Here is a 12,255-nt window from a genome sequence, read left to right as displayed (position 1 = left end):
CTGCTGTTGTGTCTGTATTTTCTAGCTTTTGGGTAATCAGTAGATAGTTATTCTCTGAAATAAAATGGAAGAGGAAACTTATGTAGCTGGCTTGTGGGATTTTTTTGTTTGTTTGTTTGTTTTGGAGAGTTTGCTTGTTTACTTTTGTTTGGATTTTTATTTGGTTTTTTTTGGCTCGGACCAAGGCTTTTGTACTTGGAGAGCATCAGCAGTGTTTTGTAAGACTGTAAAGGAAATGGGGCCAGAGTTGTTAGGTGGATGTGTTTAGTTTGCAACACCTTGACTGTTAGATATTTTTTCTTATCAGGCTGTGCTGAGCACACACTTACTCCTCGATGGCTACAGAAAAGGAAACTTGCTACCTCCATTAATGTGTTGGTCTTTGTCTAAATTGACTCTTGCAATTGCATTTGAAAAGTGGTCTTAGCAGAAGCATTTAAATGTTGAACTGATTTGACTCTTGTTCCTGGAAGTAGTTTTAATTTAAAACTCATTATGAACTGTCACTTATTCAGCCCTTTGTGATACACTCTTAGGGTGTCCAGCTGTGAAGCCTGGTGTGCAATTCATGTGTTTCCTCTGAGTAGCTCCTAATGCATCCACACAAGCAAAGTGAAATTAAAAAGTGCACAGCATGTTTAAATGTGAAAACCACCCAATTTGTTTAGCTGCAAGTAAAGCCTGATGTTTTAGTTTAATTAACCTGTCTATAGAGGCTAACCTCGTAGATTTATATCCTGTCCCCACCCCATCATGGACACCTTTGCAAGGACAAAATGCAGTCAGTCATGTCCATGCATAAAACCACCGTTCTTGGGTTTAGTCTTGCCTATTTCCTTTGTGTCCCCTGTGATGAGAACTCTTATTTTCCTGTCAAGCCAGAAGTGTATTTATGAATGAGATGTAATTGAAGCTTTGTCCTCTAAACTACCCAACCTTTCTTTTTTTCCCCTTTTTGCCTGCAGACAAGGAGGCGGCTGAGCGCCTCTCGAAGACGGTGGACGAAGCGTGCCTGTTACTCGCCGAGTACAACGGGCGGCTGGCAGCAGAGCTGGAGGACCGACGCCAGCTGGCACGCATGCTCATTGAGTACACCCAGAACCAGAAGGACGTGCTGACGGAGAAGGAGAAGAAGCTAGAAGTGAGTACTGATCCCACCGGTACCCGTGAGCCAGTTGTCTCACCGGTGTCCCGCTTGATTCCTGATCTTTGTCCTTCTCCAGGGAGGTGATTCTAGGTGTTAGCTTTACGTTTGGAGTAAAACCAGGGCTGAGGCCGTGATGTCAAGTCTGGAGAAGGCAAATGCATTGGGACATTTGGTCTGGTATGTCTAATGCGCGTGGGCACGGAAGACCCAGAACTCCATTCTTAAAGAAGAATAAGCTCACCTGACCAAGTTTCTTCAGACTTAACATCTTTTTTTATGAAATCTCCATTTCCAGAAAATCAGCCTCCCTCTGCTGCAATCAGCTGGTTTTGGTTTTTATTGACCATCCTTTTGTTTTCTTTCCCTTGTGGTTGGGTGCCCCTTATCCACCCTCCCAGCCCCTGCTTGGTGAGGGAGGGCACTTTAACTGCTTCTGCCCATCCTGTAACAGCCACTCTCACCTCCAGCTTCTGTGCTGAAATGTTCTTTCCGGGAGGAAGTTCCTCCAGCACCAGCGCCTTGGGACTAGTGTGGAAGTTTAATTCCTGGCTGTGGCTGCGTGTCCCCGTGCCATCTGTCAAACTGCCGCCTCCACGCCGGGGCCTGCGTGTTGTGGCGAGCAGCTGTCGCTGGGTGGGACGTGACTTGGGGAGAGGACAAAATCTCCTGGAAGGAGGCTGGGCTGGGGCCCTGTGTGCTGGATTACCCAATCCTCTGACAGCGAGGCAACATTGTTCTGAGGTAGATTGTGCTTTGAGTGTTTTCTCTGGTGTGTGTGTGTTTATACTAGAGTTTCTCAGTGTCTTGTGACTGTGAACATATTGCTTGTTCCAGAGCAACATTTTTTCCAAATCAGCCTACAAGTGCTGATTCTGTATCCAGAATGAGAGCTGATAGTTATTAATTCTGTTAGAATGTTTAGCTTGAGTTTCTTCAATTGTAACATCTGTCTTGTGACTGAGGTTTTTAAAAGGCACTTTCAGGCATGGATATGAGAGATACAATAAAACCAAATCCTGTTTGGCATCTGAGTTATTTGCTGAATAGCAGGACAAGTCTTGGGTCAAGCTGGGTTTTTTTTAACTTTGCTGAAAGGACACCTGGCTAGTAGAAACATGCATGTGTGTATGTATAAAAATACGTAAGTGATAGACATACTGCTGTTTAGTTTTTTTAAGAAAAAGCAAAAATGCTGCGCAGCAATGCTTTTAAAAGCCCAGAACAATCCATAAATTTGAGTCAATTTGAGACTGTGAAATTCAGAAATGAGCAATGACAATGTTAAATTAAAATTTCTAATGCACTAGCTGAGATGGTTTCACAATTGTGTTGTTTTTTGTTTTGGAAAATGACAGAATGTTTTGCGTGGGAAGGGGCCTTAGAGCTCCTCCAGTTCCAGCCCCTGCCCCGGAGAGCAGCACCTCCCACCAGCCCAGGTCAGGCACTGCCAGGGAGGGGACACTTGCAGCTTCTCTGGGCAACCTGGACCAGGGTCTCACCACCCTCACAGAAAAGAATTTCTTCCTAATATCTAATCTAAATCCCCCCTCTTTCAGTTTGAAACTGTTGCCCCTCACCCCTGACCCAGAGCCCCTCCCCATCTCTCCTGTGCCCCGGTGCAGTGCTGGGAGCCCGCTGGCAGCTCTCCCCTTTGGATCCTTCTCCTCTCCAGGTCCCTCAGCCTGTGCTCACGGGGCAGGTGCTGCAGGCCCCGGTCGGCTCTGTGGCCTCCTCTGGCCCCTGGAGCAGGTGGGTGTCCGTGTGGTGAGGAATGCTGCTCGGAAGTTGTGCCTGGCAGAGGCAGAGATGTCATCCTGAGAATGAAGCCGTTGGCTGGCTGAGCTGCTGTGTTAACAGGAGCAATCCTGCTGAGGGCAGCAGGACGGGTTGCTTGCCCGCTCTTAGGTATCAACACATTCTTTAGTATGTTGGAAGCTAAAGAATGATCTTATTAAATGTATGTTCAGGTCGGCATCTTTGTTCTTCTGCCCAAATGAGGTGGCCGTAGTGCTGTGGAAGCCTAAAACGAGCTGCAGGAAATGCCAGTCTTAGTGCTTACTGACCTGCAGGCACAACTCCTGCTCATGTCGCATCTCGAGCCTCAGCTGAGGGATATTGCCTGATTAAAGCGTCCCATTGTTCTGGAGTTGTAGAGGGTTAATAAGTGCTGGGAGATGCTGGTTCCAGATACCACAGGCTGTATCTGCTCATCACGTTTGTTTGAGTCTTTGATGTTCTCCCAGTAACGTTGTTGATAAGCCTGGAAATTTCTTTGTAGTGCTAATAAGCGTTTTAATAGAAGGATCTGAAAGTCTTGTAGCAATTAAGAATGTATTTGAAAGCAAAACATTTACTCAAGCAAAAGCTGAAATAAGAAAATAACTTAAACCAATCTAATTTTACGCGTCTTCTAATTGTGTGCTTTGCGTTCTCGAGGTATCTTTTCCAGCATCTTTGGCACTGTTGGCCGTAAGGTTTTTTTTTTCCCCTTCTGAAGTAAGTTTCCTGACTCTCAGACGAGATGGCATTTTTAGATGGAAGATGGATTGTTTACTTCGCTTTCCTAATCTAGCCAAGGCTGCCAGTTGGGGAAAGGGGTTTCTGACAGTGATGTGTCTCAGGGCTTTGTTTTCAGTTATGGAGATTTCTAATTTGGAAATAACACTGAATATTTTTTGTGTGTTTTATTTACAAAGTAAAGTCTGTCAGTAGGATGGCAATGACAGTAGCTAATCTACGTCTTTTGAAAAGCAGCTGTTGTGGTCTGAGCAGCTACAGTTGTTTACTAATCCTCTTAATACCATCCCTTGTGAACCACAGCGAGTTCTCAAAATGTGTACATGAACTCCCCGTGTTTATGTCTAGTGGGCTAATGCGCAGAATGCTCTGCGATGTCAAAACCCGAGCTCTCGTCATCAGCTGCAGGAAAGCTGTTCTGTTAAGGGACGATGCACTGAGAAAAGGTGGCTTTGGAGGAGGAGTTGCGCTTCGGCCTCGGTGCTGACTGGCGCGAGCGAGGGTGGAGATGCCGCGGTGCTGAGAAGTGTCGGTAACTCGACAATAATAGAAAGCTGGCGCGGAGCCTGGCGATCTGGACATGTGGACAAACTCTGCTTTTAGCGTGGCAACTGGATAAATTGAAAGTGTCGTAATTAGGATTACTTTATTGGGGGGGAAGAGAGATTGTGGTAATTTGATTGTGGTCGGAAAGGGCTTAGAAGGAGAAGGCAGAAGGCCTTTAACTCTGGTAATGAGCTGCAGAGCAAAATTGACTGGGCCAAAGGTGATGCTGAAAGCCTATAACTAGGCACCTATTTTAAGGGTAAATAGTCCCTGGGTTAGCTTACTGAAAGGTCTGGTGGATTCTGTCGTTCGACACCTGAGCACCGAATTTCATTTGTAGCAGTCGTGGGCTGGAGGCTGCAGCTGGCACGTGATCTCCTGTGGCTGGGCTGGGCCAGGCTCTTCATAATAGTAGGTGTCGGGAAATAAACTCCAATTTCAGACAGGCAGAGCAACAAGAACCGGTGTCTCTGTGAGAATGAGATAAGGTGTCTTTGTATCTCACATGGATATCATAACTTCCAACCGAAGTGTTCTGCGCTGTGTTATTTTTGGCTGTTGCTGCCCCTGTTAATTACCAGTAGGGTCAGCTTGGGAGGGGTTTTGTCCTTCAGCACCCGAGTCTGTAGAGCTTCAAGGGCAGGGATCAGCTTTTGAAGTCAGCCTACTCTTCCTGAGTGTGCGGCAAGCAAGCAGAGAAAAATCCAGGGAATCAATTTGTAAATATGAAGTTTAGCGGGGAGATTCCCAGGAGAACATTTCCCTGTTGCCGTAGCAGATGTCTGGAAAGTGGCGTCAACTAAATAGATGGACTAGAAAAATCAAGGGGAAGTAGTGCTGGAATATGGGAAAGTGTGTGGAGGCTTTATGGGTGTCTGAAATAACCACTGCCACTAGAAAATTTGGAGTAAGTGGAGCGGAGGTTATTTAATCAGAAGAGAGGAAAGAAAAAGAGGAAAATGCGCATTCAGAACTTTGGTTTTGATTTGCAGTCGGTGACGCCAAGTTCTTTCCCCACGCCCTCCAGCTGTCTTCTGTGCCTGCGTTTCTAAAAAGTGACACTGTAGGGACATCCCGTAGCACGTACGGTGTGCGTGCGGTGCAGCATGCTGGGGGGGCATACAAATACGGGTGCGTGTGCATATAAATGTAAAAAAACATACTGTAGTTAAGATCCGAGTTAGGAAAAATTTTCTGATTGTTGACAGCACCTGAAAAATTGTGAGTTAGAGCCCTGCTGAGAGCTGTGGGGGTTTTTAGATGTTCGTGGTTTTTAATATTCATGGCTTCAAGGCAACTTTAATAAGGTGTTAAAGCTGCGCCCGTATGAATTTGCAGACCCTCTTTGATAATGTGACTCTGAAGGATGAAGTACAATCTCACTTGAGGTTTTCTGGACCGCCTGGCACTACCCATTTTCTTGAAATATGATTTAGTTCGGTGGGTTAATATGCAATTTATTGCTGTGTTGCTTCCACCGCTTAGGTTTTTGTTGCGTGTCGCTGCTGCCGTGCCTTTGTGGCTGCCACTTTCCTCTCAGACAAGAACTCCTGGGTTGTGATGTATTCGTTTCAGTGGGGTAGGCAGGGAACAAGAGGTGAAGTTTTAGTTTTTCTGCCAGTAAGCAGAAATTTCACTATTTTACATGTGCAGGCAGCAGGAGGCAGCCGAGGGAGCTGGACAGTGGAGTGGAGTCTCCTGCCCTGGGCAGGGCAGTAGGAGCCTGAAGAGCAGCACCCCGGCCGGGTCTGTAGAGCCCAACAGCTGAGTAACACGGCAAAAAGTGGGGAGCTGTGTCAGTATTTCCAGCTGGGAGCCGGTCCTGCCTTTGGGTGTGGGACAAGGACCAAGCGGTACGATGGGGTTGCGCTGTGCGGCGTGTGGCTCGAGGCAGGAGCTGTGTTTCTTGACGCAATGCAAAGGTTTAATTTCTTCACTTTGTAGGTGCTTACAGGCATTCATAATTGTAGTAGTTCTGCAAAGGAAATCACCCTTCAGGTGAATAAAAAATCATCCAATGTTAGTACGGAATATTTTCATGCATTTTACTGAAGTGAGCCAGTGTATGCCTACCCCTTTGCTTAGTGATCAGAAGCATGGAGGTGCTTGGGCAGGTGCATACGTAGCTGTTTGCTTCTGCCCTAAATGTTGATTTTTGCCGTGAGCATCACTTGCCCCCCCAACCCCCCGGTGTTTGTTGCAGGAAGGGTGATGCTGCAAGGGAAGCCGCGTTTCGTTGCCGTCGTATGATGACAGCCTGGGCCCGTTCTGAGAGAGCTTTTAAGTGTTGCCAGGGTGGCAGCTGAGGAGGAGGCATCTCTGGCAGCTGGGGAAGTGCTCTGCAGGGGCCTCTGGTGCTGACTCGTCTGTTGGACAACTCGAGGTTGTTGTGAACGACGAGGAGAGCAAGGAGACGAGTTCTGGTTTCAGAGCGTGTAGTCGTGCCAAGAGCAGGAACGCCATCTCTGCTGAAGTGTGATGGATGATGCTGCAAAAGAAAGAAGCCTTGTCAGATCTGAACAGGCAAGACTGTGAACAAATTTAAGGCGTGAAAATGAGCCGAAGCTGCGTAAGGAAGGGCATCGTTCAGGCTCTCATCGCTGGGCTGCATCCTTCAGGTGCACTGTATGAAATCCTCAGGTTTAGTGCTGCTGCAAAATAAGGAAAAGTGGCTTTCACCACTGGCATTCGTACTCTAACCTGTTTTATGAATGTGTTTCAAAAGTACTTTATATGTGTTAAAAGGCGAGCTGCAAAAGCTAAGGAAGACCTCATCAGCCTGCTCTAGTAGTGTTATATATGTAACATTTTTAAATAGAGATCTTACCTGACCCTATAAACGCAGCCCTGTCAAACCTCTCACTTCACTGCCTGTTCCTCTTTGGATTTCTGTGCAGCCTCTGGCACGTTTTCTCCCTGACTTCTGTGGTCTTCTGCTTTCAGACATCTAGCTCAGGCTGCAGCATATCAAAACGGAGAGCGGCGGGCTGCTCTTCCTATTCACTCCCTAAATTCTTGTTAATGCTTAACTAGATGGTTTTGAGTAGATGCAATTGCTGTGGTTTCTTACAGCATGTTCCTGCTTGACCTGGCACAGGAGCGGAGGTGGTCTGTGTGAATTCTGAGCTGAAATCACCTGAAGTCCGTGCCGTGAACCTCGACAAGGCGAAGTGAGCCGTGCAGCCATCCTCTGCGTGAATCTCCTGTTGTGTCGGTTCCAGGTTTATAATGTTGAATCAAGACGGCTTTTGATCGAAACGCTTCCGTCAGATGGGCTCAGAGGCATTTCATTCCAAGTTTGCGTGTGTTTCAGGGACTAAGTGGCTAACTCGCTGGCCTGCCGTGGCTGTAGAATGCCGCTTACCGAAAGAGAATGTTGATAAGCAAAAGCGTCCGTGTGGCACAGCGCCAGGTTTTTTTCTGTGTCATCCTGCAACTCCTGCTTACAGCAAAGATCTCATTATTTTGTCTAAAAAAAGCAAATAGCATGCAAATACTATTAATCTTAATGAAAGCCTACTCTGCGGTGAGGCAATTAGCTAGACACGCGGAGGACAAACGAAGACCTCAGAAAGCAGCAGATTCTTTGAGTGCACTTCGTGTTTTTTTTCCATTTTATAAAATGGAGGGACCTTATGCAAAAAATCTGCAAAATGCAGTTTCAAAGCATGTCATGGGCTATGTGAAAAACGTGGTTTTCCGTGAGAGCTTTTTCCAGAGTCCTACCTTGTGGGATATGGCCGTGGCTGCCAGGCGAGGCGTTGGGAAGATTCTCACCCCCTGAATAGTTCTGTTAGGAAGGAGATGTTGTTTGTCTCTAATACGGTTGTAATAGTCACACAAACTCTTGCCCTGACAAACCGCCGTGTCCCAGTGCCCGCTGGGTGGGAGAAGGGCCAAGTCTGGGCCCTCTCGGCAGAGCAGCAGGATGTTTGTCTTCCCATGGAGGTTGACATTGCCTTGGACCTGTTGTTACAGAATTCTTGTGCGTGGGTCTTGGCAATCCAAGCAGTTATATGAGGTATTTTCTTGCAATTTGCACATTCTACCTGTTTATCAGACTTGGGGGACTTGCCAGCTGCCGTGCTCTTCTCTATTTCTTTTCTGTTTTTACCAAGAATTACTACAGCAGAAAAAAATCTGCCAATATTCACTCCTGACAGAGTTCAGCATTCTTGAGAAAGCACTGCCTTTTCTTTCTTGGCTTGATATCCATCACTTCCAGACAACGGCCTGAATTTTTGTTATTTTTCTTAAAACAGTTGTCTCTTGGAGAAGGGCACAAAGTGTGGGAACGCAGTACTTCCCTGGTTTTCCTCTAGCTGCTTTTCTTCTGTGTTTGCGCTTAATAATCGGGGTTGTTTGCCTGTGTGTTTTTCTTTTTTCTCTGTCTTTATAAGGTATCTAATTGACTTGTTTCCATATGTATTTCCCCAAGTGGCATGACGAGGGATGTGGGGTGCATTCTTAATTTGATCCCAATTCTTTCTCTTCTGGCAAAACCAAACACATCCTTGCGGTCATAAATTCGTGGCTGCACCTTCTCCTGAGTTGTTTTTTGTTGTTGTTCTCCTCTGGGCTTGAGAACAGTTTGCTTTAGTTTGTCAAACAGATCGAGCTTTGTTTGAACTTGATTATTTCAGTGTACACCCCACATATGGGAGCAGAAGTGTTTGGTTTTGGTGGTACATTAACTTGCCGAGCCTCGTAAAAGGATTTAAGTTTGAAATAGGCTGTTAAGGGACATTCTTACTTGGGGTTGGCAGGACACACGTGGGATGTATTTATGTAGCCGTGGAGTTGTTGCAGTTGATTGCTGCTCTCGCTGTTCTATGAAACACAGAGTGTGAACTCATTGCTCGTAACCCCGCAGGAACTGCTGTGCTTTGATATCTGGAGAAGGTGAAGGGAATTACCAGCACTGGGAGGTTAGAGAGACCAGATTTAAGCCATAAACTCTTCAAAAAGATGTTTTGATTAAATGCGTGCCGGATTTTATTTGATCTTCAAAGACAAACTTCTGTTCTCTGGTAAACTGTTCTCTTTGCCAAGTAATTAAGAAATGAAAAATAAGTTAATATTACAGCTGACTGTATGGGAGCCTATTCTGTAGGATTTTTCTTAAGCTCACTGGTTCCTGCATCTTGGAGTTGCATGAAAAAAATGCCACGTGTAGTTAGACTGGTGCATTCCAGAAGAAATTATGTGATAGTTTTTTTTTTAATTACTTAAGCAGCTGTCTTCTGGGCCTGTTACATAAATATTTAGAATTGCAAAACCTTAAAAATTACATAAACTTCAGTCTTTAGTTGAGCTTCTGTAACAGATAACGTGGGTATGTGCTGGGCTGCTCTTAAACGGCCTCTGAACGTAGTTTAGCAAGGTGCAGTTCTGTCATTCTCAGGGTCCAAATTCTTCCTCCGTCTTCTCGTTATGACACACGGGTCACTTGCCTGCTGCCCCATAGATCGTGGAGGTTTCTGAAGATGAGTAGATGCTTCTTACTGAACTTCTCATGCTCAATCCAAACATTGTTTGTGGAAGAAAACGACTGGCAAGTTTCCTCTTTGGGGAGTTTTAACTTGTCACAGAATCACAGGATGGTTTGGGCTGGAAGGGACCTTGAAGCTCATCCAGTTCCACCCCCTGCCCTGGGCAGGGACCCCTCCGGCCAGAGGAGGCTGCTCCAAGCCCCGTGCAGCCTGGCCTGGGACACCTCGGGGAGGCGGCTGTCACAGCCTCCCTGGGCCAGCCGCCTGTTTTTCTCCCTTTGTCAGAAAGCTCTGAAAAGTAATACAACTCTGAAAAGCTTCGTGTTTGATTTTGCTTGGTTTCAATCCGGTGTGAGTGTGTCTTCCCGTGGTTTGCGTTTCGGGATCGTACCTGCGTTTCAGCGGTGTTGCCAACGTGCTGCGCTTGTGGTACAGCCCCCTTGGGTGCTGACAGGGAGACCCTGGTGCACAACCAAAACTTGGTTGGATTTAGTGGCTCGAAGGGGAAAATGGCATTATCTAACTATTCAAAATTGATCAAGCTTGGACAGAATGAGCGTTTTAGCAGGGTCTGCGGTTGTGCCGATAGTTCCTTGGAGGAACTGGCCTTGCCACCTTCTCTTGGAATCCTCACCTGGAAAATCCTCCTGGCTTAACTAAAAGTGCCGTTAATTAACTTGAGCTTAATCTCTGTTCTCTTGTCTCTCTCCCTCAGGAATATAAACAGAAGCTCGCTCGGGTAACCCAGGTGCGCAAGGAGCTGAAGTCTCACATCCAGAGCCTTCCCGACCTGTCGCTGCTGCCCAACGTCACGGGAGGGCTGGCGCCTCTGCCCTCTGCTGGGGACCTCTTTTCAACAGACTAGAGCAGTCGGTGCCCCCAGCTTCCGTTATTACCAGCAGAAGTAAGAAGACTCTGGTGTTGACTGGAAAAGCCAGTCTTCCGAGATTGACCCTAGGAAGGAACTCGCAGACCTCGCTTCTGACCTCTTGGCTGCTCGTGCTCCGCCTGTCCCCGTGCTCGCCGGCTCACGCTGAGGGGAGGAGAGAGAGCGAGGCGTGGCGAGCGCTCGACGGAGCCGGGCTGGTCTGTATAGGCAAACTTTTCTCATATTTTTTCCATACTCTTCAGTTGCTGTTTGCTCTTAGTACTCGTTAACCCACAGAACTCATGAGAATCGTGTATGTACAAACCTGGGAAGCGTTTGAAGAGAGGCTGACCACGTAACCCTTGTCCTCCTGAAAGTGTGGTGTCCTTTCTCAGTAAGTCTGACCTGGTTTAGTTGGGTTCCTGCCCCTTGTCTCTGGCTCGTGGGCTCTGTGGGGCAGGGGGTGCCGGTGCTGTGCCGGGGCAGTGTGAGAAGGCATCTCCTGAGCAGCGGGACGGAGAAATGTTCCTCCTGACTCTGCAGCTCGAGGGCTCACAGGAGGGCTCACGGGAGGGCGTGCAGAAACTGAAACTCACCGCAGGCAATAAAAATAAGCAGCTTTTCTTTGCGAATTAGAGAGAGCTTCATGATTTACACTCTGCTGAGCAATGCAGAACTGGATATTACCTAAATGAGAGCGGAAGTCAATTTTGTTCTAGCTACCTTAGATTTATACCACATTTTTCCTCTTCGTTACACAAAATCACCGAAGCCGTGAGGTTGGGCTGCTGTGTTGTGACAGTGGGTATCCCCGTGACAGGCACTGTCTGATCTGCCCTTGGGATGGTGACGTTGAAAATGCTATTCTATAAATTCTCTCCGTAGCTTTAGTGAAGTTATTTGATGCACAGGAGTTAAATGTGGTATAAATATTTATTTATATAGAAAATAGACCCGTATATATGCACATATCCTGTATGCACATATACCGTGTCCATGCATGTAGATACTAGAAGGATGTACTTAATTTTGTGTCACAGGTTATTGTGAGTTGATTTTTTTTTTTATAATCGGGAAAAGTAAAGAAAAGGAAAAAATTCAAAATGTTCTTAATTCCATTGTGTTGCCAGCTAATGTTTTAGCTGCCGTGGGTGTAGTTACCGTTCAGTTTGTGTGTTAGGTCTAACAGGCTGGACTCTGATCACTGCAAACCATTCCAATTTGGATGACAATTCTGTTTAAATTTAGCACCTCTCACTATGAAACGTTTTCAGTTTTTGGAAACGCTTGGTGCGATAGCGCAGGTTTTGTGGCGCAGAGGCTGCAGTTGGCCGAGGGACGGCCCTGTCTGTGCCTCCTGTAGTCTTAAGCTGCTGCTGTCCCAGCCCTGAGAGGAAACCTGCCCGGATGTGGGGCTTGTTCTGCGCGCTCCTTCATTTATTTCCCGGGGTGTGCAGGAGCCTGCTCGGCGTTCCGCTAAAACAAATAACGCAGCAGCTTTTTGCTCACCAAGTCATTAAGCTCAGTCCTTTTCGTACTGACACTTTGTTTTGTGCTTTCTGAAGAGCACCTTGCCCCCTCGCTGCCCCGCCGAGCCCGTGGGGGCCGTTCCCGGGCCGTGTCCCACAGGCAGAACGCCTCGTGCCCCGGCGCGGTTGGATTTACGCCCTGGCCTGGGCCGGGCC

General features: G+C 47.0%; 1 protein-coding gene across 1 annotated transcript in view; it reads left to right on the top strand.

The window, feature by feature from the left end:
- The window catches only part of RPRD1B (regulation of nuclear pre-mRNA domain containing 1B), a gene marked incomplete at its 5' end in the record, with an annotated part of 20,347 nt that extends 9,600 nt beyond the window's left edge, over positions 1 to 10,747 (top strand). The window contains 2 exons of the mRNA XM_009864321.1: positions 966 to 1,141; positions 10,418 to 10,747. Coding sequence (XP_009862623.1) covers positions 966 to 1,141; positions 10,418 to 10,567 — 326 coding nt within the window. The remainder of the gene's footprint in view (positions 1 to 965; positions 1,142 to 10,417) is intronic.
- Positions 10,748 to 12,255: the final 1,508 nt, after the last annotated feature.

Source organism: Apaloderma vittatum, unplaced genomic scaffold (assembly GCF_000703405.1).
Source record: "Apaloderma vittatum isolate BGI_N311 unplaced genomic scaffold, ASM70340v1 scaffold39512, whole genome shotgun sequence".
In the NCBI taxonomy this organism is placed as follows: Eukaryota; Metazoa; Chordata; class Aves; order Trogoniformes; family Trogonidae; genus Apaloderma; species Apaloderma vittatum.
Note: the sequence above shows the minus strand (reverse complement) of the source record. Positions and strands in the feature narration are given on the sequence as shown.